The following is a 26,873-nucleotide window of genomic DNA, read 5'->3' as shown; positions in this document are numbered from 1 at the left end:
TGTGAACAAAATGCTTCCATTTCCTAAACATAGCCAGGAAAAAGAAAAGTCACTAAAGAAACATTTAATATAAATGTTTTTACATTTTGCCAGGTGATGGTCATCAGCTCATAAGTAACTGCACTATATCTCATGCATAAACATCTTAACTTACCATCGTCTTTTAGTTTTGGTCATAAGCTCACCAGTAAAAGTCCAAAATGCAGACCTCAGGTCCAGTATGCCACGTTTGCTTTAGACAGCTCAAATTTACATTAATTATTCAGTTTTTAATGCTCCTGTCCCTGTGGGACTCAAAAGCAGCTCCACTCCCCACCACCAGGTGGCAGGAACAGCTCGTGTGAATAACATTCAGTATTTCTAGAGCTGATAGACAAATTTAATGCATTCAGTGTTTCAACAAAAGGGTTTGAATGACATTTTTCACCCTTATTATTAACTCTCGATCCCCTGACATGTTGGTTCAGATTGCACAGTTCAATGTGGGTCCATAAATAAACTGGATACAGAGGAGACTCGTTTTTCACTCTAAATGTTTTATTGTTTCGCCTTACGCAAACATTTCCATATAAAAAAATGACCATTTCTTCTTGAAATAACTTTGCTCTGCTCCCTGCCCACAGCAGAGCATCAATGTATTCAAATTAGCTACCACTGATTTACTGACCAACAGAAAGATAAATCTGCTTAAATGCAAAGTACAAAAGATATATTTCTCTCCAAATGTATATTGATACAGATATTTAATTTTACAAAACCTTCAGCACACTCTGGTTAGTTAGCTGTTCCTTCCTTTCTGGTTAACCTGTCAATGAAACATGCAGGTTCTTGCTTCAGCTGCACTGGACACTTACCAACAGGCTTTAAGTTAACTATAAAAAACAGGATGAGGCCTAAATTTTTTTGTGCCTTTTCTTCCTGTTAAAAGGGAGTTTTTCCTCCCCACTGTCACCAAATACTTGTTCATAGGGGTTTGTCTGATTTTTAGGGTTTTCTCTGTATTGTTGTCGAGTCTTTACCAAAGTTTGAGGCAACTGCTGTTGCCATTTGGTGCTGTACGTTTAGCTTTTTCCAATCAGAAAAGCAACTATGACTAAAAGCTTTGAGGCACGACATTCACCTCGTCATCTGAGAGATTCTGCAGTCGGAGTCATCCAGATACAGTTCATTATTTATGAGTGCCATCATTGTGGTTTAACGGCAACCAGATAAATAATACATTCATAAACAAGGAAGGAACATCTCTGAGCAGTGCTATCACATCATTACGGCTTGGTAAAAAGCAAACAAACAAAAACATATTCTCCTGCTTTTATAGGATTTTTGTTTTAATATCTAAAATAAACACAAACTCTTTCCAAATCTTCCAGAAAGTCCATTAATTTTCTTCTGGTTATGGAATTCTGGTTGTGGTGGGGCCTGCAGCCTATCCTGACTGTTGTAGCGGGGTACACCCTGGACCGGTCACCAGTCTTATCACAGGCAGTGGATCTGAACGAGTTCAATCCACGGGTTACAATCCCATCTCCACAGCAGCTGGGGTAGACTCCAGCCCTCCTTAAAAATCTGAACTGTATACAAATGTATACATCAGTGTTTAGGTTAACAAAAATACAACAGGACCAATGCTCCTAATAAACCTTAATCAGATCTTTTAGTGGAGATATGAGGTTTCCACATGACCGCAATGACACCTATGAAGGTTTTCATTCCATAACACCACACTGTATATCCACAAAAAAAATAAAAAACCTCACTCAAAACTTTAATTCTAAATCAGGTTAGTGTAATATGACAGCTAAGGGGTTTAAAACAAATCCAGTATATACATTTTTGTGTGTGTAAGAAACTGTAGTTAAAAAAATCAGGCGTAATATTTAATAGAGATCTTATTCTGGAACAAAACTCTTCACAACCCGTATGAGAACGTCAAAATAAAAGACAAAAAACAAGAACCGCAAAGACTTTCAGAGTAAAACTGACATGAATGAGGGGGCAGTGCTCATTTCAGAACAAAGTCTCACTGATGTCCTGCTCCAGCCATTATGTGGACAGTTTATACATGTGAAAAGAGCCTCAAACTCAGTAGTAGTTGTAAGGTGGATGCGGTTTGGTTTAGTATGCTAGGCAGAGAAGGAAGAAAAAAAAAAAAAAAGAGAGAGACCTCGCCTGCTTGTTTCAAGACCGCTCCAGGATTACAAGCCTCAGTGAACCACTACAACTCCTTTCCTTTCAAACGTCGCCGCTCTGGGTGCGCGAGTTCGGAGAGCGATGACTTTCCGACGAAGACACGAGGGTCAGACAATGACTCCATTGACTCAGTTTGACACCCCACTCCACCCCACCCCCGCCTCCTCAACCCAACACCAGTTAACATGAAGAAAAAAAAAATCTTGCTTATTATTAACTGGGATGTCAGTGAGCTCTCAGTGAGTGGAATTTGAGCCATGCATTGATTATTCAAAAGCAACGCCTCCACAGAATCCACTCCAGCGTCTAGTGGATTGCTTGTATGGACACACGCACACACACACACACACACACACACACACACAAATATAGGCTATGTCTATATGTTATGCAGATTCTTCACTTCTTGTGGGATATATTTACTGATAGCTTTCTTGCACTGTGAAAAGCCACTAAAATCTCTAAAGGCTTACTGCGCTTGGCGGGTGCACACAGAGTTGTCTGACATGTACACAGTGTGTTCTTTTTATGACTTCAAAGTCAGTAGTTCTTCATATTTCTCAGAAAAACTAAAATCCCTGAACAGTTAACCACTTATTCCCATTTTTTTTGACATTTCTGCAGCTTAAAAATGTCTCCTCGTACCTCAATAGCTGATAACTCGTACCACAAAGTAGCTACAGCCACGGTCACCAACAACGACATACATCAGTGCGGCACAATGCCTCTGTCTTCTCCATACAGGATGCCTTTCTTTCAGGGAGCATGTCTACAGGCCAGATGGGCTGCAGGGCCTTCTCTGTCCAAAACAAAATGGCTTTGAGAGTGCTGGAGACCCCCGTCAGGTCTGCGAGAAACTGACCAGAATACTAAGCATCATCTTCAACGCACATCACGGCTCACTTTGTCAAAAGTGTTATACATCTTTCTTCACTGTTCAGCTGCACTCAGTAGCATATCCACAGGGAACTGAAGGAAATGCACGAAAATAAAAAAGCTTCACATATAGTGGAAAATCTACAGATATTAAACAACTTAAAAGAAGATGACCATAAAAAATAATCATGATAACCTTCTTGAACTCTTTTGTTTATGGTGTTATTTACAAAAGAAGAAAAAACTTCTTTTTGGCAGTTAACAGTCACAGATTGTTTAGAGGAAGACATGAATACAAATGGTGCCACAGGCACCACTTGAATGCTACACTGTGTTGAGTCCCTGCGTGTTACAACTGGGTACTAATAACGTGGCATTTAGGGACAACCTCGATCAGTTCGGATGCCGCTGCTTCTCCAGACAGAGTGAGAAGATTCCAGTTGCACGTTCGCAGCTCCGCTTATTTTTGCTATGTAAATGTTCATCTTCCCACTCTCCAGTTTCCCTCAGTGAGACTCCGTCTGTGTCTCCTTTATAGTCTCACCGTCCCTATCCTCAAGTATGCCCACTCCAAGTGTCTGCTAAACCTAAGTATTCTGGATTTTCTGCAGTCGGTGTCACAAAACCGTTCATATGTCTGGTTACTCCTCCGTTGCTTTCTAGTCCTGCTGGGCCGTCCCCCGCCACAGCCTCGGGAATCGCCTTGGGCCCAAGGTCCAGATAGTATGGGTTGTCAAAGGCCGGAGAGGTGGAGTTCCCTGGGATCAAATACCCTGGGTTTTCCACACTGTGACCTGAACTTAGGCCGTTAGGAAGGCGGCGGTCTATTCTGGATTTTCGAGGCAGTGTGCTGGGCCGCTCAGGGAACCCTGGCCTGAGATCCTGAATTTCCTGGTTGACGTACTCTGAGAAGGTGAATAGAAGAAGAAAAGTCAGAACACAATCAAAGTTACGGACATTTCCTTCTTTATGAAGACCACGACTCACCTGGCAGGGGATGATTTTGAATGGCGTGACTCCGCCGGGGTAGTGAGTGGTGAAGATAAGGATGGGGAAAACCATTCCACCCATCAGTTTCTAGGTCATCCTTGCTCCCGTTGGGGAAAGTGGGGTCTTTGCTGTAGCGTCCGGGGCTGGCTGGTGCCAAGGAGTGGCCGTCTGTAGGTGCATCCAGGAAGACAGAGTCAGACTGACCTCCAGCTGAGGTGCTGCGAGCCAGCATTGGATACTGAGGCCACACACTGTTAGAGGCGCTCGCTCCCATCATTAAGGTTGGGTACTGGGCGTGGCTGATTCCAGTCAGGGAGGAGTGAAGATTCCGAGGCCCAGCAGTGTTGGAAGGGTCCATATCTAAGCTATGATCTCTGCTCTGCTGGAAAGAAAAACAACCACCCTTTAAGATATTAGGAATGTACGACATGACAGCATGTTAACAGAAAAAGTCGCACTCTCACACAGTATCAGGTACCTACTGCTCAGATAATATATATAAATCCTCAAATATATGTTCATGTCGGTTTAATCGTTTATTAAACAGACAATTCATGAGTTCTTTCAAACACACAGACATTAAAGCAGGACTCTTAATTCTTATGTCACACATGCTGAATGATGGACACTCTCTTAAAAACTTCTCATCTGTCACTCCAGAATAAATTAGGGAAATTATCTTAGACTGATCTGATCTGTGGGTGGGGATTCCCCACCCTCTGGTCTGCGTGTCCCTGCCTCTGCTAAATTATTTGTATCCCCATGGGGGATAATAATGTATCCTTCTCCAGCTAAGAAAGCCAGTGGTAGTGCATGTCCATTTATTATTTTCCAAATCTTTATTAAGTCAAAAACCAAATGCTGTTTCAAAGTGAAAACTACCACTAACGAAATAAAACAGAAATCAATCAGATAAAGGGAGTTTTTACAGGAGACTCACAGAAAAGCAATCCTAGAAATATTTCGACTTTGCATCAGCCTCTTGATCTCACGATTACTGACAGAGGCGAGTTACAGTTTCTAATTTTAATAGCTAGAAACCGTAGCTATAAAGGGCGTCTTTGTATAATGTTACAAGCAACAGAGAAGCAGCCACAATGCAATATAGGACACCTACCCTTAAAGTCGTTCACTACATTAATCACAGTTTGGAACCTGCACTTTGCTGCAGAACACATAATCGAGCCGAGTCAATTTCAGATATTTATTAACTCGATTAACTCGAAAGTCTGCGACTGACACACTGCAGATGGAGCTTTGGCAGAAAGCAGAAAAAGTCATCAACGCAGATAGTTTTCTCATTCTGACATGCAAAGAATTTACTGTAACACGTTATAGCGCTGGTGAAATTTGAGATTTAATAGAAATATGGAAATTTAATGCCACAGCTGGCCAAATAGTGCTCAGTGGAAGGGGATCTATCAAGTAAAACTTGAGATGTAAAACTGACATATGCTTGAAGGTATTCACACAAAGGGCCAACATGTACAACTGTCATCACATAACAGGTAAATTCTGTCTGTCTGTGATTAAAGCCAGCAAATGGACCAATCAAAAAGAACATCTATCTATCTATCTATCTATCTATCTATCTATGTATGTATGATAGATATAGATACATATAGTTATATAAAATAGACAAAGACAAAATTACCCACCCCCCTCCCACCCCACTGACCCTGTATGACTGGTGTCTGGATAGTCCATTGGCCTGGGGCTCGTCCCCTTTCCTTGTATTTGGCACCAGGTACTCCTCAGGATCCATCATTTCCCCAATATTTTCATCTTCCCTCAGAAGCATCCTGTAAAACTCACTGTCCACTGGGCTGCACTTGCTCATCTCTTCATCATTCTGAAAGACGATGAAAGAACAACATAGGATAAAAAACCCAAAACATTCTAGGAATGTACATCTTTATTTATTTGGATGGCATTAAAAGTGTCACTCTTTAAAAGGTAACCACATGTAAAAAGTAGCAGTTTTAGATAAATAACACACACACACACACACAGTAAAATATTAACAGCATGAGTAAAACATTTACATACCTGAATAACTACATAGCGAGTAGGATCTCTAGCCATGGCACTAAAATCATTGACCAGGCCTTTGAATCTCGGCCTGCTCTCAGGATCAATCATCCAACCTGCCAACCAAACAATGGTTAACACGTCAACAACATTAAATCCTTTGACAGACGGGGAAATAAACTACAACATGTATAAAAGTCAGATTTTTCACCAGGAACTACATTAAATGCTTAAATCTTGGCAACATCACAACATAGACAAAATGCAAAAATCACTGCTGCAGTGAGAGGTACTGACATTTGACCATGATCATGTAGACATCAATGGTGCAGATAAGGGGTTGGGGAAGCCGCTCGCCCCCCTCTAAAACCTCTGGGATATCTCTTGCTGGAATCGTGTCGTAGGGCTTAGAGCCAAACGTCATCAGCTCCCAAACAGTTACCCCTGCAATTAAATAACAACACCGCAACATTTACTCTAAAATACAAATCACCTATAAGGATTTAAACCAAGTTATCTGTGCATGAAGTTAGTTTTAAAACCATTATGCATTCAAGACAAACAGAAAAACTATGGAAACACTGAACTCTAAACGTTTTAAGAAATATATTTATGGTTAAAATTTAAGTTAAACACGTTGGATTGCTGTTAAGCTTAGTCTATGGGTGAGACCATCACTCAATCATACAAGAACCTCTCTTGGCCAGTCTCAACTGGATTTATGCATAAAAGATACTGTGACATCATGCATCATACCCTTTGATGAGAATTTCAGGGTAGATCTAACTGTTGTGATTGACACCTTGTTAGCTAATGAGTGTACTTTTCACACCACCGATAAGCTGCAATAAAGCATGACGAAGATCAATTCAGTTTTATTTATATAGAGCCAAATCATAACAGCAGTTATGTCAAAGCGCTTAGGACAAGTGTTTTTATTTTTATTTAATGTAGCATGTAGCAAAATGCTACTCTACAAATTTCCCACTCCTTTATGCTAATGTATTTAGCTCAATTTAAAATGGAAGTTAGGCTATTTAGCGCTACTTAGCATTAGACTGTAATAACTACCTGTATGTAAATGCAAGATGAGTTTATTGTTAATGCTAGTGTTATTAGATTCTTTTTTTTCGTGTTTCATGTAGGAAAAGATGCTACCTTACAACACACATGGCTAAGCTAACTAGTTTGATACAAAACAGAAATTAGGACAGATAACTCTAGGCTGTGCTAACTAGCTGTTTAAAAACTTTGAAGACAGTAAGATTTTTGTGGAACGCCCCCTAAACTCAGATTTCCAAAGGTCAGAGCAGACCAACATATCCTGAGTTAGCAATCTAGGATGGCCATTTTTGAATTGCTAAATAAGCCATACGCAGGGCACCAATTAGGTCCTATTCATGATTGTGTTTTTATTTACAAGAAAACAGTATTATGTTGTATTGCTAGTGATACCTGAACAGCTCTCTTTGCTAAGAACCAAAAAAGTCCTGTTTTTCCTCTCTTTTCCTGGAATGCGCCAACTCGAGAGTGATGTCATTCTCAAAGCTCCGGCATTCGAGTACTGAGGTATCTGGATTTTATGGCACAGATGGTACTTTACACACTTATGCTAAGATGACTAGCTTGATGTAAAACAATAGTTAGGCAATCCCAAAAAGTTGATTCTGTGAGAGAAACGTTTCATCTCTCATCCAACTAGGTAGCACTAACTTGTTAGCACAGCCTAGACTATCGAATGCAACCTGAAATGGGTAACAAAGAACATAAAACAGAAGGAAACTGTTTATATTTTCCTATAGACTTCTATAGGACCAGAAGTCTTTTTGTGACCAGCTATTGCTATCTGATAGCCTTCAGACAGACTGCAGGTTTAAGGGACTTTGCACTGGATTAATTTTTCCAACCCAGAATCTGGGTCCATGAGAAATAGTGCTGCTGTGGAGGGCCGGGCCAACTGGGTGCTACACAACAGACCCAATTTCTCATGTGGCCCCTTGACAAAATTAATTGTCTAGCCTTTTTCGCTTTATACTGTCTGTGGGCAAAATCCTTAGCTGGCCAACAAGGAATGGAATCTTTGGAGAAGATCTAGCTTAGTAACGGCAAAAACTTTATGTCTGAAGAGGCATTCATGCCAATTGCATTTTTTGTGACCCTCTATCAGCTAATTTGGATCCTTTTAAGCCATTACAAAACCACAGATTGTTAAACAAAAGCCATCTACATGAACCAGTGCTAAGACTGGCCAATGGAGATGCTTCTTAAATCTCTCAGCATACGCAAGTCCCACCCATATGATTCGGCTCAAACAGCAAACAACATTTCTGGATTCACATTTTAATCAAAATCCTACTTTACTTGCTTGCAAATCTATTTTGGTTCACATTTAAACTTCAATGTATTTGATAAGATTTGTCTGATGATTTATTCATAAGAAAAGGATAAATTTAAAATTCCTAGCCCTGGTTGATGCCTACCGTAGCTCCATACATCACTCTGGTGAGTAAACTTCCTGTGCAGGATAGACTCCAAGGCCATCCATTTGATTGGCACCTGGAAACACAGATTTCCAGAGCATTTTTAAATAAACAAAATCCTTAACGCCCGCAGAGAACACGCTCTGCAAGTCACAGCTTCCATCTCACCTTCCCACCATCGGCGTGATACTCCGTCTCGTCTATATCGAGCAGACGGGCCAGACCAAAGTCGGTGATCTTCACATGATTCGGGTTCTTCACCAGGACATTGCGGGCTGCCAAATCTCTGTGGACCAAACGAACCTCCTCCAGGTAACTCATCCCCTACACCAACACACACATACACCAACACACAGATCCATCACCCTACATTTGTCCACAAATAAACAAACTGGAACCACATCAAATATGAAAAGACAAGTAAGATAAGAGAGAAATGAACAAAATATACTTCCGCTTATATCACTGCAAGCGGTCACACAAGTACAAGCATGAAAACAAAAATGCAACACCTTGTTTCCTGTTTTTGTACCTTTGCAATCTGGACACACCAGTTGAGTAGGAACTGCGAACCAATGCGGTCCTTGTTCTCTCTGACGTAGTCGAGGAGGCAGCCGTACGGCATCAGCTGAGTGACCAGCTGCACAGTAGAGGTGAGACAAATCCCCAGGAGACGACACACGTACGGGCTGGCAACGCCCGCCATCACATATGCCTCCTGGAAGCAGAGAGAGCAGATGTACTGAGCGTGTGAACTTCATTTCCGTCCACTGTAACTCCTCAAGGTTTTCTGCCTGGCTTATACTCACATCGAGGATTTCTTTGTTGGCTTTTGGTGAGGTGTTCTCACGCAAAACCTTAATGGCCACGGGGATTTTCACATTTTCCCCATCGGGAGCCCAAATTCCCTGAAACAGTAATCAAAATCATCTCGAACAAAGCTCACCCTCTGAACAAACAGCACATAACGTGGTTATGGATGTGCGTGATGACCATACCTTGTAAACAGTGCCAAAGGCCCCCGAACCCAGCACCCTGAGTTTTTTCAGCTCGGTCTCTTTCAATATACGCATCTGAGCTTGATTGGGTGAAGCACCACTCGGCGTCAAAGGCTCCACCAGCTGCATGCGAAAGAGGAAAATAGCAGATAAAGACTGCACGCTAGAGCAAAACACCCATTTTAATTTGGCACGTCGTCCCTCACCTCGTGCTCCTGCAGGATCCTCCTCATTGTCTCCTTCCTCTTTAGCTTCTTCTGTCTCCTCAAGTAAAAGACCAGCAGAGCCAGCAGGATAATGAAGAGCACCACCCCACCCACTGCAGCCGCGATGGACGTGCCAGGTCTACACAGACACAGAAAGTTTAATGCTGCGCCCATAAAAGTCAAAGATCAATTTGTAACAGCTCCCAGAAAAGCTAACGGAAATAAGTTGTTTAGTGCGCTCACCCTGTCCTGGTATCAATGGGGCAGCCTCGTTCATCCTTCACAGTGCAGCTGGAAGAGAAAAGCACCATCTGTGAAGTCAGTCTCACTGCGTGCTTGTGTATGTGTGTGTGAGTTGGGGCTTAAATGTGGTGTCACTCACGGTGGCGTGCAGTTGGTCTTGCATGGCAGACAGTGTCCCGTGGCATTGCTGTATTTCCACACAGTATGCAGATCGCCCTTGACGCCACTGGGACACCGATCCACGCAATACTCGCCGTCCTGGAAATTCCGACACTCCGTGCAATGTTGAGCACCCTGAGACGCAAGCAGAGCGATATTTAACAATGTTTATTTTTTTTATTTAACATAAAAAAATAACAGAGTTTCTACAGCCCAGTGTGACGTCTACATCCTACTTACAGCACCACAGCAGCTAAAAGGATTCAATTTCAGCTAAAATTAGACCCATTTAAGAACTTTTGTAATTATAAATAGCTTAAAGTATAATTTATTTTAAAGCAAGCAAGGTACAAGCAACATTATCCTTGTGTAAAAATGCTTCGGTAATCTCAGCTCTACAATGCACCATCAAAAACAAGCTATGCAATGAGAATATGCATCCTGCATTGATGCCACATGCATATTAAGAAAAGTGAAAAAGAAAACAGAACCTCATAAACTTGTATTTAATCATACAAACGACACATCCCCAGGTTAAATAAACTGTCATATACAAGTACTTTTGAGCTCCAAATTAGAAATCCTATCTAGCCGTATTACACTTTGGTCTATGTTTCTTACCGGCCCGTGGCAGGACTCTGAGCCATTGAGGGGTCGACACTGTGGATCACAGGCAACACACTTAGATCCATCTATGAATTCACGTACGGGCCTGCAAAGCAAGCACAGGATGCACGTAAGGTAACATCCCAGGATTAAATTAAATGCATTTATCTGAAGCATCTGACACCATCCTGAGAAGACACAACTTCAGAAACAGGGAGCCGGCTGCAAGTAACCCGATGAGCTCAACGACATTTCTTCTTCTTCTATGGACAATCGTGAAGTATCGTATGAACTTTTACCAACTTTCTGCAAACATCACCCTCATGTTGGACCGTAAATTTCCAGTCCAGGATACAATTTCCATCACAGATTCAAAATAATTACATTTTTACACTTTTGTTCTGCTTTACATTGAAGAAACAACATTAAACGTGTTAATTTAACACCTAGATAGAAAGCAAAATTGCATATGTATGAATTTCCAAATATTCCATGTATTACTGCTTTTATTTTATAAAAGCATTTATATGTTATAGAGCAATATATAGGGCACACCACTCACTCCATACTACGGTGACCTCAGAGGTATTTACGGCTATGATGTCTTTAATCAGTTAGATTTGTTAATCTTTTTATTTAGAAACTCTATGAAACTAAACACATAACATTTCTACTTTCCTTGTTAGGCTATGGTCGCGATGACTAAATTCAAGCCATAGTGTGGTGATAATTTTTAAATCTGATCCAATTCAAGGTAAAATAGGCAAGAGAGCAGGGTATGATTTTGCGTTTGGTTGCGTTGTAAATAACAAAATCACTAGCTTAATTTGGAGTGTATTATAATAATAATCTCTGTTGTCTGAGTCTTACTAAAAGACACTGTAATTAGATGTTTGAGCATTTTACTTTAAGCCTCTCGAGGCAGGCGTTGTCGATTTGCAACAGTTAAAAACTAACAACCTGATTACCCCACATACATATTTTATGAGTTTTTTTTACTCAGAAGTACCTCTGCTGGACTCGGTTGTGCATTAGCAACAAAAAGTTTAATTTGAGCCTGAGAGGGTTAAGCCTGTTTTTGCCAGGCACTTAGCAGACGTAAATTCCTAACTAAGCAAATGTACCATCTAATGGTCGTACTGGGTTCATTTTGTGCACATGTACACAGCCCAGTGTGTTTTCTCGTTTGCTCTGCCATCTTGCATTTGCTTTTGTATGTGCATGTATGCACGTCATATCAAACTCAAACACACCGTTATCGCTTGTATTTGTCAATGATCCTAAATTGCTTCAAGGCACACGTTAAATTAAACGCTTTTAATCTGATTCACTGCGATGAAACATTCACAGAGACGACCACGTAACCGACATAATCACGCATATTTTTGACTTAAGCAGAACACATCATTAGTTTTTCCTGATATATTTACTGAGGAACTAGTTCTGGGAATTATTACAAATAAAACAAATAGTACACTGAACAATTAAAGAACATTATCAGTTGTTTTTGCATTGATTTAGTTTTGCCACACCTCTACAAACGCACGCAAACCTTCTTACCCCTGATAGAGATCACACTGCTCTACACACTCGATGCCACGTTGGAAAGTTAGGCAGGACACGCACTGGCTGGGCCCCGGACCCCAACAGCCCGCCTTACAAAGCGGGTGACAAACATTCCCCTCTTTCTCTGAAAACATAGAGACAATGCAGCATGATTCACCCTGTAGTTTTTTTTACTGCATTAGACCACAAAAAAAAAAAAAACAATAAAAAAATAAGCTTAAGACAGCTGCACGACTAAAAGGTCTGTAGCTTTACTTACCACAGACTGCAGGGTCCTGGTTGTGGCTGACGATGCGGTGCGGACCCTGGGTGGGATGGAGGAGATTCTGCCATGGCAGTGAGTTGGTGTAGCACAGCTGTGTGTTGTTGTAAATCAAGACCAAACCTCCACTGACGCTGCGCAGCGACCGCAACCCGAGAGACTCGATGTGCAGATTCTGGATGGCCAGTGAAAACACACCCCTGAATGGATGGAGAGGGAGAAGATGAAGATGATAAACAAAGCTTTAAATAAAGAAGAGTGTAAGAAGCAAACAGCAAAAGAGACACAGCTGTATCCCGGTATCTTTCTGTGAAAACAAGCTTCCTACAAATAGCGTTTGGGCTCTTCGGAGCAGAGTAAGGATCTTGGTCACTTTGGAGGGACTCAAAGCAGAGCATCATATCAATGTGGCTCCAGCACCGTCACTACAACTGCCCTACAGTGTAAAATCTGAGAAATCCAAGTGCAAAATTCTCCCACATGGAGAATATATAAGGAATTATTCAGTTAAACAAAGTTTATTAAGAAATTTATGATGCCACACCGTGCCCACATATTCTGATCCTGCCCTTCCATTCAGAGGTTTTGGATGTAAAAGTGGATGCTACATTTCTGTCCCGGGATCCAGAAAACATTCCTTAAAACATCTGTAGACTTCTAGACTGCTGGTAAAAAAGGGAAAAAAATGCTGGCTTCAGAAGACACCGCCAAACATCGACCTTTTCCTAGAACAATCAATGGATAAGATGGCTTTGACTCTTCAAACTAAGAGTCAAGGAGATAAACAGTGGGGGAAAAATGGGTTTGTTATAACAATATTCAGAACAGCTTATAATCCAAGTGTAAAAGCTCTGATAGAAATATTTTCCTGCAGTGTATTCGATGGCCCTGGATGATGTTATTAATCTGTTTAAGTCCCTGACATCACGTTCCATGTTTGTAAAACTGTGTAAAAGGAAAAAAAAAAAAAGACTTCCAAGTGGGAGGAAAAAAAGTACTCAAGCATGTCCTGTCCTGTCGCCGAACTGCTGAGTGACAAAGTCCACATGAAGGGATCAAACGGAGGCCATGGAGACCGAGGTCAGTGTGAAATCAAAAGTGAATGTGGAGCTAACATTTTCAGACATTCGTTTCAATCGAAAATAATAAAACAGTTGTCAGTTGGAGTGTTTTTAGCTTTAGCTAAAAGCTGCATTAAAATAGACTCTTTCTCAACATCAACCATGTGTTATACAGCCTGTCTTGCTCATACTCCCTCCACAAAAATGTGATTGGTCACTTCCACCGATGGACCTGGAGAACATTGATCGTAACGTTGCACACGTCACCAGCACGGTGATCAGACGGTGCTAACTGTGACCTAGTTTAAGACACTGGCCAGCAGGGCAGCAGTGCTAGCTAATAATTAGCATTTATTACCCTGAAAATGAACAGACTGCCTCAACTGAAGCAGAAACAGTCGAAAAAAAACTGAACACAAACAAAGACACAGTGTTGGGTGGACACATTGGCATGTAGTGACGCACCGCATGGAAAGAAAATTAAACGTGCTGCATCTATATAATGATCTTAATACTACAGGAGAGCTGTTCAAGGCACATATAGACGATCCGGATGGTGAAGTGGTGTTTATTGATATTTTAAATTACTTAAACTTACTATTATTCTTCATTTAGTTGACTTTTTTATTCATGTTTCCATCGTGCTCACTTGCATGAGAAGAAAAATACGCTTAGCAGGCACACCTAATGTTTGTTTCCAGCTCGTTGGTAAGTTTATTGATAATAAAGCTGATAATAAAATCACCACAGAAGGGAAAAAAACAAAACAAAACACTGCAGTAAAGTGGATTGAGTATGGTTACACAACAGGCATATTGTGCAAACAGGATGACAAGGGAAATAGTGGAGGGCATGCAGAACAACAGACGAGCAGTTTTAAAAAGTCTTACTTGTAGAGCATCGTGCCTCTGATCACCTTCAGGTTCTCAAACACACTGAGGTTGGTCCACTGCTCTGGCCAGGCATCAATGTAGAGATAACCTGCAAGTTTAAAGATCACACAGAGGTGATGAAAACATACCAACTGAGGAGACTTCGGTGTGAGAAACAGATAAAATGTTACTTAATAAAAAGCTCACATAGGGTTTAACAAACACTGTGGTACCTGTAATCTCCTCCAGAGTCCTGAAGGCACTCAGCTGCTCCAAACTCAGGCCTGAGGTGTTCTTCACAGGATCCCTGGACGGCGTAAGATTTAAGTAAGACTTAAAAGCCACTTTGATTATTGGGAACAATTTAATTTTCTCTTGGCTTGTCCTCAATATTAATATCTCCTCCAGGTTAAGCTTGGATTTTGTAAGAAATGCCTTCGCCAGTCCACGCAAGTCATGGAGACGATGTGTCTGGGTGATCTTGAGTCAGAGATACAGATTCAATCCACAGGAGGAAATAGGAGGAATATGCTGAATGCAAGCCTGTTTGTACAGGTTCAGATCACACTAACCCATTATTGACAACCTTCAACAATACATCAGAAACCACACACGCGTTCACTTAAATCAGCTGTCGGGGAATTTTATCAACATGTAGTATCTCAACCTCAGCAAGTTACAAGTCATGTAAGCAAACCTACAAGCTTTGTATTAACTGTTGGTGTTTCTCTACATTATTTGAAATGCTCTTGAATGACACTGGTGTAGAAACAAATTTTTGTCCTCTGTTGACACAACGTCAAAAACACTTGAGTTTAAAGCCGGTCTGGTTACATGTGCAGGGATAGGCTCGGGCGGCAAAAGGATTGTGTACAAGCTGTTGCTGCAAACTCAAATATTTGAAGTGCTGAATGGGAGGGATGTGGCGCTGTGGCGGAATAAAGTCCCTGGTGTCAAGCTGCTTGTTGTCTTTACTGAATTTTACACGTTTCTAAAAATGTAAAAGTCTCTCACCATGAGAAGCTCTCAGAGCGGAAGGCCAGGCTACCGAAAATCTTCGTGCACTTGTTGAACTCCTCCACATTGGAAGACGTTACCACGGCGATGCTGCTGCTGCTGCTGTCGGTGACACCATTGTTGTCTGTACTCGGGCCGAAACACACTATGATACCAACCAGGAAGGGGAAAAAAACAAAACAACAACAGACGTTAAACCAAACCAGAGTTTTTCTGGAAGCAGTATTTCTAATTAGACTAAAGTTTAACAACAACAATGACTAATAATCACCCAGCAACATGAACTAGGACATGATCATTGCTGAATGAAACAGATTTGCACTGCATTAAAGGAACAAAGTCTTAAGCCAACCCTCATTTACTTATATTTTGCTATGAAAACTGGAAATAGCAGCAGTGATTTATTGACAATGTGAAGTTTTTTGAGCAGTACTGTATACAATAACATTCAACCAGCTCTGAACACTTAGTTTTTCTGCTCTTGGCTTGGTATGATGTCAATGAGAGTGGATACTGTCGTCACCTGCACACAGACCGGACCGACCTGCTGTTCAAATCTTTAAATCTGTTTACGATGGGCAGTGAATCAGAAAAAAAGGAGCCATAACAACTTGTTTTCAGACAGTGGGTGAGCTGAACGGTTGCACCAAGGTCCATTATAACGTAACTAAAAATTATTGCGAGCATTGAATCATGCAAAGCTGCTCCAGGAGAATCCAAGAATAAAAATATGAAGATGAGAGCACCATAGATCCTGGAGGCTTGGTATGAGGAAGCAGAGACATGAGAATTATGCTAGCATGGTTTGAGCAAGGTTATAAAGGTGACAGAGAAACTAACAAGCTAAACTAACGACATGAACAGTCAGGCGGACCAGATTACTGAACCTTATTCCGATTTGTCGAGTTAACTCAAATCTAGAACCATCTTCCGCTTCCAAGTGGATGTTTTTATTCACACTAATTAGCAGGTAAATCTAATAAAGCTGCCACTGTGTGCGTGAAAACAGAATGACTACCTCACCTTTGGGACAGTCTCCTTCACACTTATCACATTTCTGCGTCTCCGTCCCGTCAGGTTGGGTGACAACAACTTCCTGGTTGTTTGGGGGGCAAGATAAAGTACAGGCCACTTCCAACGCCAGATAGTTATCTACAGGGCAGGAGACAAAGTGTCCAAGATGGGTCGCAGGGATTAAAAAAAAAAAAAAATCAGCGAGCGTGTGATAGCTTTCTTGGTTAAGCAGATTTTTTTTTTAAGGCGAACTCTTACAAGGACACGTCTTGACACAGGTCGCTCCAAAGTTAAACTTCCCGTGTGGGTTGGATTGGGACTGAAACGTGACGGGGTCATAGGTGGTGGGCAGTGGACAGTTCTCTTTACATACACCGCTGTCGTTGAAGTGACGACAAGCCTGCAGAGAGGAGGAAACATGTTTCTCCAGTAAGGAAAAGGAAAAAAGGAGATTACACTGCAGATAAGAAAACAACAGGACTGTTTACCAGACAGTCTGAGTCTTTGGGTCCAGTGCATCCAGCTGCACACTGCAGGTGACAGCAGTCATTGGGTAGAGGACCTTTACATCGCTGGCAGCCAGACGCACATTTAGCTCGGGTCACTTTAAACATACACACACACACACACACACACACACAAAAAAAAAACAAACAGTCAACATTTCAGCAAAACTTCATCTGCTCTGCTTTTGTCTACATAAAACTACATAACACGACTGTGTGTGTGATTTTAACTCACGAGTTTGGCAATCCTGAGCAGTCTCTCCCCAGCATCTTTTCCCACATGCAGGCGAACAACTTGGACCTGCAACAGAAGAAAGCCAGGAATAAAAACCAGGGAAAGCTGAGCCACAATTTTACAAGAAAGACAAAGATTCAAGAGCGTGCAGACATGCTGGCTGATCCGTGGTTACGTAAGGCACCAGTACGGTTCATGAGAGCTGTTTGCTGGAAGGTCAAACCCTAGAAAAAAATCTATGTAAAGTATCCAAAACCAACATAAACGATTTATGCCCACATTAGGGATTTATAAACCCACTTCCAAAATTGTTGGCACACAGCGTTAGAATGTAAAATAAAAATCAGAATGCAATTATCTCACAAACCCACATTTTATCCCCAGTGGGACAAAGAAAACACATCAAATGTTTAAACTGAGGCATTTTACTATTTGATGAAAAATATTTTTTAAGCTGATGGCAACAACATGTCTCGAAAAATTGAGACAGAGCAACAAAAAGCTGGAAAAGCAAGCAAAAAAAAAAAAAAAAAAAAAGCTGGAGGAACATTTTGCAACTAATGAGGTTAACTGGCAACAATTCACAAACATGACTGGGTATAAAAAGAGAGGAGAGGAGTTTCTCAGGAATAAAGACGGGCCGAGGTTCACTAATCTGCAAAAAACTGTGTCTTCAAAATGTGGAAAGATTTTGGAATAATGCTCCTCAACGTAATGATGGCGCCTTTACACATCTGGAAAGGCACCATCAGTACTGAAAGCTATACACGGGTTTTAGATCAACATATGCTCCCAACCAGGAAACATCTGACATGTAAAATGACTTTATGACATCGACAAATCACTGCATGATGTTTCTCTTTGTTCACTATTAGAGTCAGTCAGCTGCTCACAGTTAGGAGGCCGAGGCTGCAGTCGGTGTTCCTTGGCACGGCCATTCTGCTCATCCAAGATGTCCGTCAAATTGATGTTCTGGGGGTCTGGGAAGCACAGCTGGGGGTTCCCCCAAATATACACTGCACCCAGCAGGATCTCTGCAGGACAGATAATACATAAAAGTGACTCCACAAATTACAGAAGATAACAGATGCTGAGAGAAACGGGCCTTTGTTCTGACTAATATTCCAGTGAAACACTTCAGTGTTTTAAAGCTGGGGGCTGAGGATAATAAAATGAGTCTGAGCTCCAGACTTGTCACATCGAATTACGCCGGATTTGAGGAAAACCTCTGACCTGTGAGGCTACGTAGCCGGAGCGTCCTCAGCCCCTGACCGGCGTGAGTGTTATCCAGCACAGCCAGCGCGTAGCTGGAGTTGTACAACTGGCTGCCTCTTATGATCCGAAGGCTGTCTAAGGGCAACAGGCTCACAGAAACATGAGCAACGAGTACATAACCCTGTACCTCCACAATCCCCTGGTGAAGAAGAGATGAAGAGACACAAAGGTGAGGAACACTGGAGCCAACCAAGCTTATTAACTGTATTAACATTTTCTTTGCGTTTCCATTCAAACTATACCTGCAGGAAGGAGAGATCAGGGTTTCCATGGAGGTGTGTAATCTCCAAGTTTCCATGAACAACCTGGCAACCAGTGTAGAGCAGCCTCAGAGTCTCATAGTGGTTTTCCAGGCTGGAGGGCAGGGCCAGCTTCATGTCTGTACCCCGACAGACTGCAAGGCAAAGAAACAAAGTGGCAATTTATAACCTACAGTATATAGAAACAAAAAAACACTTTTCTTCAATGCAACATTTTGTTTCTTTAATGAATGAAGCCATTCAACTTTTCATTCGGCAGAATTCTTGCATTTTATGGGTTAAAATATCATCCCTACAAAAAACTAAATGACATACAGTAGTCTGCAAAAGCTGTGAGCCAACTTTCATTTATTTTTATTTCACTTGGAAAATTGGAACATGGGCAAACACATGCAGTGCAGTATAATAAGGAAAAACAGAGTTTGTACAATTCTAACAGGCTCGAAAGTCAACGCAAGTCAATACAGCCTGAACTCTCTGGGTCAAGCTTTCCTGTCATTTCTTTAAGTAGTCTACAGGAATAGTTCTCCTGGCTTCTTGAGGGACATTCAAAGCTCTTTTATGGATGTTGGCTTCTGTTGTTCTGTTCTCTCTCAAGACGATCCCACACTGCTTTAATAATGTTGAGGGTTTTTTGGACATCCTAATGTAAACGTTTACAACAGTCCTTTCTTTTTTGGTTCCTTTTTTCATGTGTACAGACACCTAAGTGGTAATGAATGTAAGGCTTGGACGCCACATAACTTGACTCCATCTATTCACAAGCAGCCTAAATAGAAATACGAGCCGCACGCACAGCCTCCGTCTGCGTCTTAGTATACATATATGATATATTTTCCCCTGGCAGCAGATTCCCCTCAGTGAGTCACACACAGAATTGAATTCGGGGGTCATACAGCATTATAATTCACAGTGGCATTTGCAGACACATAGCTCTCATGCCTTAACAAGCAGTCACACGGTGAACAGTCCCTCCCCTCTCAAAGTTATAAATGACTTCCCTTGGCTCCTTTCCAGCAACCCCTCAACAGTCAACCCACTTTTCTTCATTGAAGCCCCCCAACCTCACTACTGAACCATCTCTCTCCCTGCCATTTTGGAAAACACAGAAGCAGGCACACCACAGGAAGAACGGGGAAGTCCTGGCAGCCGGGACAAGGCCGATTTTCATGACACAGTGAGGTTACCAGCAGACTTCGGGAGATACGTCTTATCATGTGTGTGCGTCTGCCACGTGTAAAGTTTCCTGGAGATGGCGGAGCGCGCAGACCCATATTACCCCTCCTGCAACTCAGCTAAAGAAGTACTGAAGCATTAATAAAGGCCGCAATAATCCGACAGCGAGCTACTGCAGTAAATGTGTCTATGATTAACCGTGCGGCTGCCAAAAATACACACCCAGCCTCTGTCACTTGTGTCAAATAACAAATCAAATGACTAATCACTGACTCCTTCAATTATGTCATCATGGAAAATAGTTTTGGAAGTCAAGCCAAGAGTGGAGATGTACTCTCATCCTCTGGCATTTTAATCATTTTCAATAAGACAGAACTTCTAAAACACAAACAGCTTTCCCCGAGTGTGACAAAAAACTCAGAGAAGCTGGACGTCTCCGGCTTTGGGGATTAGGGAAATGTGCTGTAACAGAGAGCTCAACAGAGCACATTATCCGTTTCTGAAAAGTGTGCGTAAAGCCCGTCCTCAGTTTCCTCTCCCTTTATTCCCTCATTGTTTGCTCTCCAAAAGTCTCTCAGCAACGCCTGTGTGTGCGTGGACTTGTGAGGAGCTCCCGGCCTAAAATACTTTCCCTTTTATCGCTCACGTTACTCAGCCTGCCCGCGGTCAAGACGCTAACTTTACTTTCCCCATTCGAAGTTCACTTCCTGCCTCATCAAAGGTTTATCTAAGCAGTTATCAAAGAAATTGTCCTCACATCCTCTCTGATCACTCGTGTCTTTTAAATTCTCTCAGAGTCTGAGCTGTTGCTCAACTGCAATCATCCTCTGGGGAAGTGCAATTTAATAGAAAGGTGTGTGGTTGCATATCTAGAAGATGACACACACAGTTTTGGATTTTCCCAGTAAAAGGGGGATGTTGTGGTGACTGGCACCAAGTTTTGATCAAAGCTACATCGGTGACCTGTGACCTTCCAGTTTATAAGGTGATTGCACGCCGTGTCACGTGTACACGCATTAATGCTGCCTGCTGCACAGCATGTAATGTCAATTTGCCACTGGAAACTTCCACTGCTCAGGTCTTTGGTTGAGAGCAACAACAGCGAGGGAAGTATTTTTCCTACATTCCCGTCTGTTTCTCTGAGTTCTGACCCTACTCACGCTCTCTCCAGTCTAAATTAATTACTGTCACAAATTACAGAGGCTAAAAGGATCCCGATTATCTGAGACCGTGCCTGTGCTCCCACTGCCCACTTGTTCACGCGCTCACTCAGTGGTGAAGCGCTGCAGACAGCTGTTTTGGACATCATTTAAATGAAGCCCTGCGATGTAATTACCCGCCGGATATTTCTAATTAGTTCTGTTGTTAAAACAGCTGCAGCTGCACTACAGTTGAAGCCATGGAAACATCAGCAGTGCTATTTCTGGATAAGTACACAGTGTAACTGACATATCCCTCTGTAACATTTAAAAAAGAATGTATAAGTCAAATCTGTGCACAGAGATTTATTTGAAACACAGTTTGTCTGAACTACACCCTGTTATGTAAGCATGATGGAAACCATAGATTCAACTGTGCTATTATGTTATAATCTTCAATACATTTACCTGAATAATGCCACCCCTTACAGTTACTTCACACTGAATCAGCATGGATACACAGATATATACACATACACAGCAGGAGCAATTCAATGCATTTAGGCATGTAGTTCAAACTGAGCATCACAATGGGCAAGAAAGATGATTTAAATGAGCCTGGTTGTTGGTTTGAGTACTTCAGAAACTGCTGATCTACTATCAGTAGGATTTACACAGAGTGGTTCAAAAGCGAGACTATATTAGCGAGACTCGTTACAACCAAGGTACGCAGAAGAGCGTCTCTGAATGCATAAAACATCCAACCTGAAGCAGAAGACCGCACTGTGTGCCCTTTTTGTCAGCTAAGAACTGGCAACTGAGGCTACAGCTCTCACAGGCACACCAGAACTTGACAAGAGTGGAGACAGGCTTGTACCACCAGTTCAGGCGGTGTGGGGATATTAGGGCTGGGCTATATCATACCGTTTACGGTAATACCGGTGTAATTTTGGGCAACGATAGTAAAATGAAATATCGCGATAGAATATGGGTAAAACGCACATGCGCAGTGCCTTTGTGTGAATGAGAAGAGCGAAAGCGGATCGTTGAATGAAACGGACGAACCAGAATTGATTTGTAAAAATGCTGCAACTTCAGTGATGTGGAACTGGTTTAGCTTTCGTCTATCAGATACACAACAAAGCACTTTTTTTGGCAGAGCATGCTAGCAGGCCGTCGTTATTACCGTGTTGTTTGGAAAATAAATCCTTTGATCTGTCTGAAAATCGACAGTGCCCCTTATAATCCCGTGTGCCTTATGTATGAATTCTGGTTGTGCTTACTGACCTCAAAACGATTTTATGTCGTACACGGCATTAAAAAATCTGTCAAATGTTTCAGTACGACTTTGCTAAGCTACGAACCCGCACTGCTTGATGGATTGTCGGAGCATTACGGCTATCGTAGGCAGGAGCCTCGCGGAGTGATACGTACTGTGCTTCAACATAATATTACCGTACTGTGTGTGTATAACCTCTTTTTAAGTTTTGTGGATATTATACATGGTTATGCTGAGGATATGTTGGCCAATTTCCACTGGAAATGCCTTTTGGTTAAACTATCAGTAAGGATTTGCATTTGCACTGCAAATTTTTTATATAACTTTAATGCACTTAAAAAAGCTGCTTGTTTAAGTGAAAATACATTGAAAATACATTGATGTTTTGGGGGTGTTTTTGGCAGTTGAGGAGTTGTAAAGTATTTTGTCTCGTGTCAATTATATCGTCAGTTATATCATTATCGCAAATTTTCAAATGTATATCGTGATAAATATTTTTGGTCATATCGCCCTGCTCTAGGGGATATTTTCTTTGGGTCACCATGTGAGCATCGCTTACACTCCACAGCCTGTCTGAGTATTGTTGCCATCCCTTTATGACCACATCTTCTGATGGCTGCTTGCAGCAGGATAAAACACCATGTCACAAAGCTCAAATCATCTCAAACTGGTTTCTTGACCATGACCAATTAGATCGCTGTACTTAAATGGCCTCCAGAGCCACCAGATCCCAAAACATTCAGGACATGGTGGTGAAAGAGGTTCACATCATTAGATAGCCGTGTAGCCAAAATATCTACAGCAGCTGCGTGATGCTATCATGTCGATATGGAACAAAATCTCTGAGGAACATTTCCGGCACCTTGTTAAATCTATGTCACAAAGAATTACAGCAGTGCTGAAAGGAAAAGGAAGTCCAGCTGGTAATAGCAAGATGTAATGAAATGTCCAGTGTTTATACATTTATAATAAGAGAGGAGCTCAGCAACTATTCTCAAAAGGGTAAGATAAATCACATTAGCTCCATATCTGCTCACAGCTCAGTCATTAGCCATGATTACAAGGACACTAATAACTGGAATAAAAGTCTGAATGATATAAAAATGCTTCATGTGAACACAATGACCTGATAACGCTCCTTTGGACCAAAATTTCCTTTCAATTGACACAGGTGGGTTATACCGACCTCAACCGAATCAGTGTGCATGGACAGGTACCTTATCCTTACTGCGAATGCCTGCTATATGTCAACACAACGACATCACAGCGTGGGTCCATTTGAAAAAGAAAAATGATGCAAAAGGCAAACACACGAGACAGGAGAGAAACCGATGACTTCCTCTGTTCAAACCGTCGATGCATGTAAATGCACAACATGATCGGATTGAACACAGGTAAACATGAATACTGACAGGAAAATGGAAAACAACGCTCTACATGCCAGTGACTCTACCTTTGCTTGTTTAAATTCATCCAACTACTTTGTTAACATGTCCTAATTTGTGTAACAGCAGTTTAGCATAGCAGATTAATCTCAAAGCATCCTTAAGGTGTCTGTATACGTCAAACAAGCCTCGCACTTAGGGGACAACCTGTTAAAGATAGAGTTGCTGTCAGGTTAACATGTGAAACACGGTGGAAATAAGAAAAAGAACAACTTTGTTTCAGTCTTTTACACGTTGTTTACTTCATGGTTAACCGCCACTAGCAGTTTCAGCACAGCAGCTTGTTTACCAGTTCTGACTTTAGAAAACTAGTATTACCACCTTGAGCTCTGTGGTATGCCAAACATTAGTTAAATCCACCTCTATCGAGACTTAACACAAATGTAGTGATGAAAGGAAGGGAAGCCAGCAGATGGGCAAGTCTGGACAGTATGATGTCACTGTGCACAGTAGTTTTGGAGTTACAACCAAAACAAAAGAAAGAAAAAAAAGATATGTTTTGTTGGATCGCAGTGACCTTTGACTGCCATATTCTAATCAGTACATCCTTGAGTCCAAGTGAACTTTGCACCCAGTTTATAGAAACTTCCTCAAACGGTTATCGGCTTCTTGGGAATGCCGGAGAGTGACGTGCGTACGGATGGGCGGTCAGAAAACACAGCGAACCCCGGCCAAGGCTGTCGTTAGCACATAAAAAGATAACACTGCTGAGCAGCGGTGAGCTGGTGAATCAGCTGGTGAAGATTGATTGAACAGAAAGTTGATCGTCCAGTCCCTGTAACAACACACAGTACGTGGCATTCCTGTTAAGCACAAAGTCACGCTCTATCTGGAAAAGAGAGCTGACGCAGTGACTAAATGAATTCATGAGTGAATGCAGTTAGTACTGCAGGACTTTTAAGTGCATGTGGCCAAGCAATCCAAACACTTTTTATATAATCAGAGGAGGTTTTATAACTTGAAGTGCAAGATATTTAAAATGTCAGCACTTGTTGTTTCAGCTCTAAGGAAAGTGAGAGAACACGAAGTACTGCCGGTGTGTAAGAAATCACTCCTGATTTGATCTGAATCAGGCTTCCTGAGAGGCTGCGGTGCGTGTGTTTGTACAAACGGGCTGCTTGAGACTGAAAACTGAAAGCCAGCTTGAAGCCACACCTGTGTGTGGCTGCATGCCAGTTAGCACAGGGAGTGTGTGGAGGTGCGTGTGTGTTTACCAGTGTTTGTGCGTGTGTGTGTGTGTGTGTAGCAACAGGAACGCGATGCTGCCGCCGCTGTTGCGGGAACAGGGCTGAATCACAGCGGAAAAGCCTGCTCCTCGTGCTCTCGTCCAATGGTTTAGATCCTCCAAAGTTCCGCAAACAGAGCGAGCTGATCCAGCGGGACTTTCGCTCAGATTTTTCACACGGCAGCCCTGATCGCACCGCAGCCCTAATCCTTAGCAACGCGTCTTGCATAAACTTCACATTTCTCCCAGCCTCCCCACAGCGCATTCTTTCTACCGCTTCACTCTGTGGTCGAGAAAGAAAAAAACAGGTATTGCTCAACAGACAAGCAGAACAGGCTCTGTGCTGCGCTGGAGCCACAAACTCCTCGTACACTCACACCGCCACAGACTAGAACCACCAAAACACGAACGCACCGCCACATCTTAGAGTGTCCCGACCTCTTTCTACACATTAACCACATAAAGGAAGGAGTCTGGATTAGAGCACTGGAGGAGGGATTTTTGGAGGAGGGAAAATTAGGACATCTTCCATTCAAAACTGGCCTAAATAAATATCAAGAAGTCGATTTCTGCTATTATTTTCAAATAAAAGGCTAAAAGTTAAGTGCTGTTAATGAAGGAGTTCCACAGAAGGATAACTGATCGATAAATTGAATGGAATACATTTCATTATTAACATAGTGTACACAGTGCTGTGTAGAAATCAGTTACTCTTTGTTAGAATTCCAGAAGGGTTTTATGACAAATTAAAGGAAAAGTCACTGACAGTTTCTCCCAGGTCTCTGGAAATCTGCTGGAGCGTTCAAGCATCATTATTCCTGATGGTGGTCCAACACGTCTGTCCTAAATCTTCTACAGGTTCAAGTGTAACAAAATCCAGCTTGAGCTGCTTTCAGCTGCTCCTTTATTTACAAGCAGTCACCACAGATGGTAGCTCTACATGCAGGATCTGACTTTCCTTTTTTTTTTGCCCAATGTCCTTCCTGACACATCCCCAAAGGGATCAGTGTCCCCTCCCAGGATCAAACTGGGATCTTTTGTTCATTAGTCAGGTAAATCACTTCACTATAGAGCCACCAGTGTAACCCTGTAAAATCCAGCATTTTAAAAAAATACTTAAATTACTTTCAAAACATTTAGATATTCAGAAGTGTTTGCAAATAAACAGTTAGAAAAAAAATTAATCGCAAATTATTTCGAACCAGAATGATTCACAGCCAGAGGAGGAACCCAAGATCAAAATTTAGGCACTTTAATTCGCTTTGCACCCATCACCAAGAAATGCAATTTGTCTCTAGATGGACACACTCTAAAATGAACTTGGCTTTAACAGAGCTTAAATGAATGTGTCTACTTGCTGAAGTCATGAGGGCTTGAATATGCAGGCAAACTTCAACCCATCCCCATGTACTTCAAGGGCTTGTAACTCAGGTTTCATAGCTTGAAGATAACATTGTGCATAGGTTCATTAATCATCCTAAAGTTACTTCACAAAAACATTCGGCTGGTCCCGAGAGGCTCGTGTGGAAGTGACATTTAAAGCACACGCGTGCTGCAAATGGTCAATAGTAAGCATGCGGTGCACCTCTGTGGCAGCATTTGAATTAGTCTTTCCTCCCAATGCACATTCGGGTTTTGCCTTTGATCTGTCGCCCACCTGCACACACCACGCCAAAATATAATTACTTCTCCATTAAGGATGAATGTGCTAGCTTCACAGTTAGCAATTTTGTGCTAGTTTTCATTTGAATGATCTCTCTCA

The 26,873-nt window shown here is 41.9% G+C and overlaps 1 protein-coding gene across 1 annotated transcript in view; it reads right to left on the bottom strand.

Annotated features, from left to right (window-relative positions):
* Nucleotides 1-516: 516 nt before the first annotated feature.
* Nucleotides 517-26,873, bottom strand: part of erbb2 (erb-b2 receptor tyrosine kinase 2) — a 29,000-nt gene continuing 2,643 nt past the window's right edge. Inside the window, exons 2-27 of the mRNA XM_006805683.3 lie at nucleotides 18,830-18,981; nucleotides 18,546-18,726; nucleotides 18,206-18,346; nucleotides 17,313-17,378; nucleotides 17,060-17,175; nucleotides 16,830-16,971; nucleotides 16,581-16,709; nucleotides 15,555-15,702; nucleotides 14,774-14,847; nucleotides 14,559-14,649; nucleotides 12,605-12,807; nucleotides 12,340-12,469; nucleotides 10,795-10,885; nucleotides 10,154-10,308; nucleotides 10,015-10,062; nucleotides 9,772-9,910; nucleotides 9,566-9,688; nucleotides 9,377-9,475; nucleotides 9,100-9,285; nucleotides 8,736-8,891; nucleotides 8,568-8,643; nucleotides 6,385-6,531; nucleotides 6,106-6,203; nucleotides 5,735-5,908; nucleotides 4,054-4,435; nucleotides 517-3,971 (exon numbers count right to left, since the gene is read on the bottom strand). Coding sequence (XP_006805746.2) covers nucleotides 3,622-3,971; nucleotides 4,054-4,435; nucleotides 5,735-5,908; nucleotides 6,106-6,203; nucleotides 6,385-6,531; nucleotides 8,568-8,643; nucleotides 8,736-8,891; nucleotides 9,100-9,285; nucleotides 9,377-9,475; nucleotides 9,566-9,688; nucleotides 9,772-9,910; nucleotides 10,015-10,062; nucleotides 10,154-10,308; nucleotides 10,795-10,885; nucleotides 12,340-12,469; nucleotides 12,605-12,807; nucleotides 14,559-14,649; nucleotides 14,774-14,847; nucleotides 15,555-15,702; nucleotides 16,581-16,709; nucleotides 16,830-16,971; nucleotides 17,060-17,175; nucleotides 17,313-17,378; nucleotides 18,206-18,346; nucleotides 18,546-18,726; nucleotides 18,830-18,981 — 3,797 coding nt within the window. The 3' untranslated portion in view covers nucleotides 517-3,621. The remainder of the gene's footprint in view (nucleotides 3,972-4,053; nucleotides 4,436-5,734; nucleotides 5,909-6,105; nucleotides 6,204-6,384; nucleotides 6,532-8,567; nucleotides 8,644-8,735; nucleotides 8,892-9,099; nucleotides 9,286-9,376; nucleotides 9,476-9,565; nucleotides 9,689-9,771; nucleotides 9,911-10,014; nucleotides 10,063-10,153; nucleotides 10,309-10,794; nucleotides 10,886-12,339; nucleotides 12,470-12,604; nucleotides 12,808-14,558; nucleotides 14,650-14,773; nucleotides 14,848-15,554; nucleotides 15,703-16,580; nucleotides 16,710-16,829; nucleotides 16,972-17,059; nucleotides 17,176-17,312; nucleotides 17,379-18,205; nucleotides 18,347-18,545; nucleotides 18,727-18,829; nucleotides 18,982-26,873) is intronic.

This window comes from Neolamprologus brichardi, chromosome 8, assembly GCF_056152115.1.
Source record: "Neolamprologus brichardi isolate AB-2024 chromosome 8, ASM5615211v1, whole genome shotgun sequence".
NCBI lineage: Eukaryota > Metazoa > Chordata > Actinopteri > Cichliformes > Cichlidae > Neolamprologus > Neolamprologus brichardi.
This window is presented reverse-complemented; position numbering and strand designations above follow the sequence as displayed.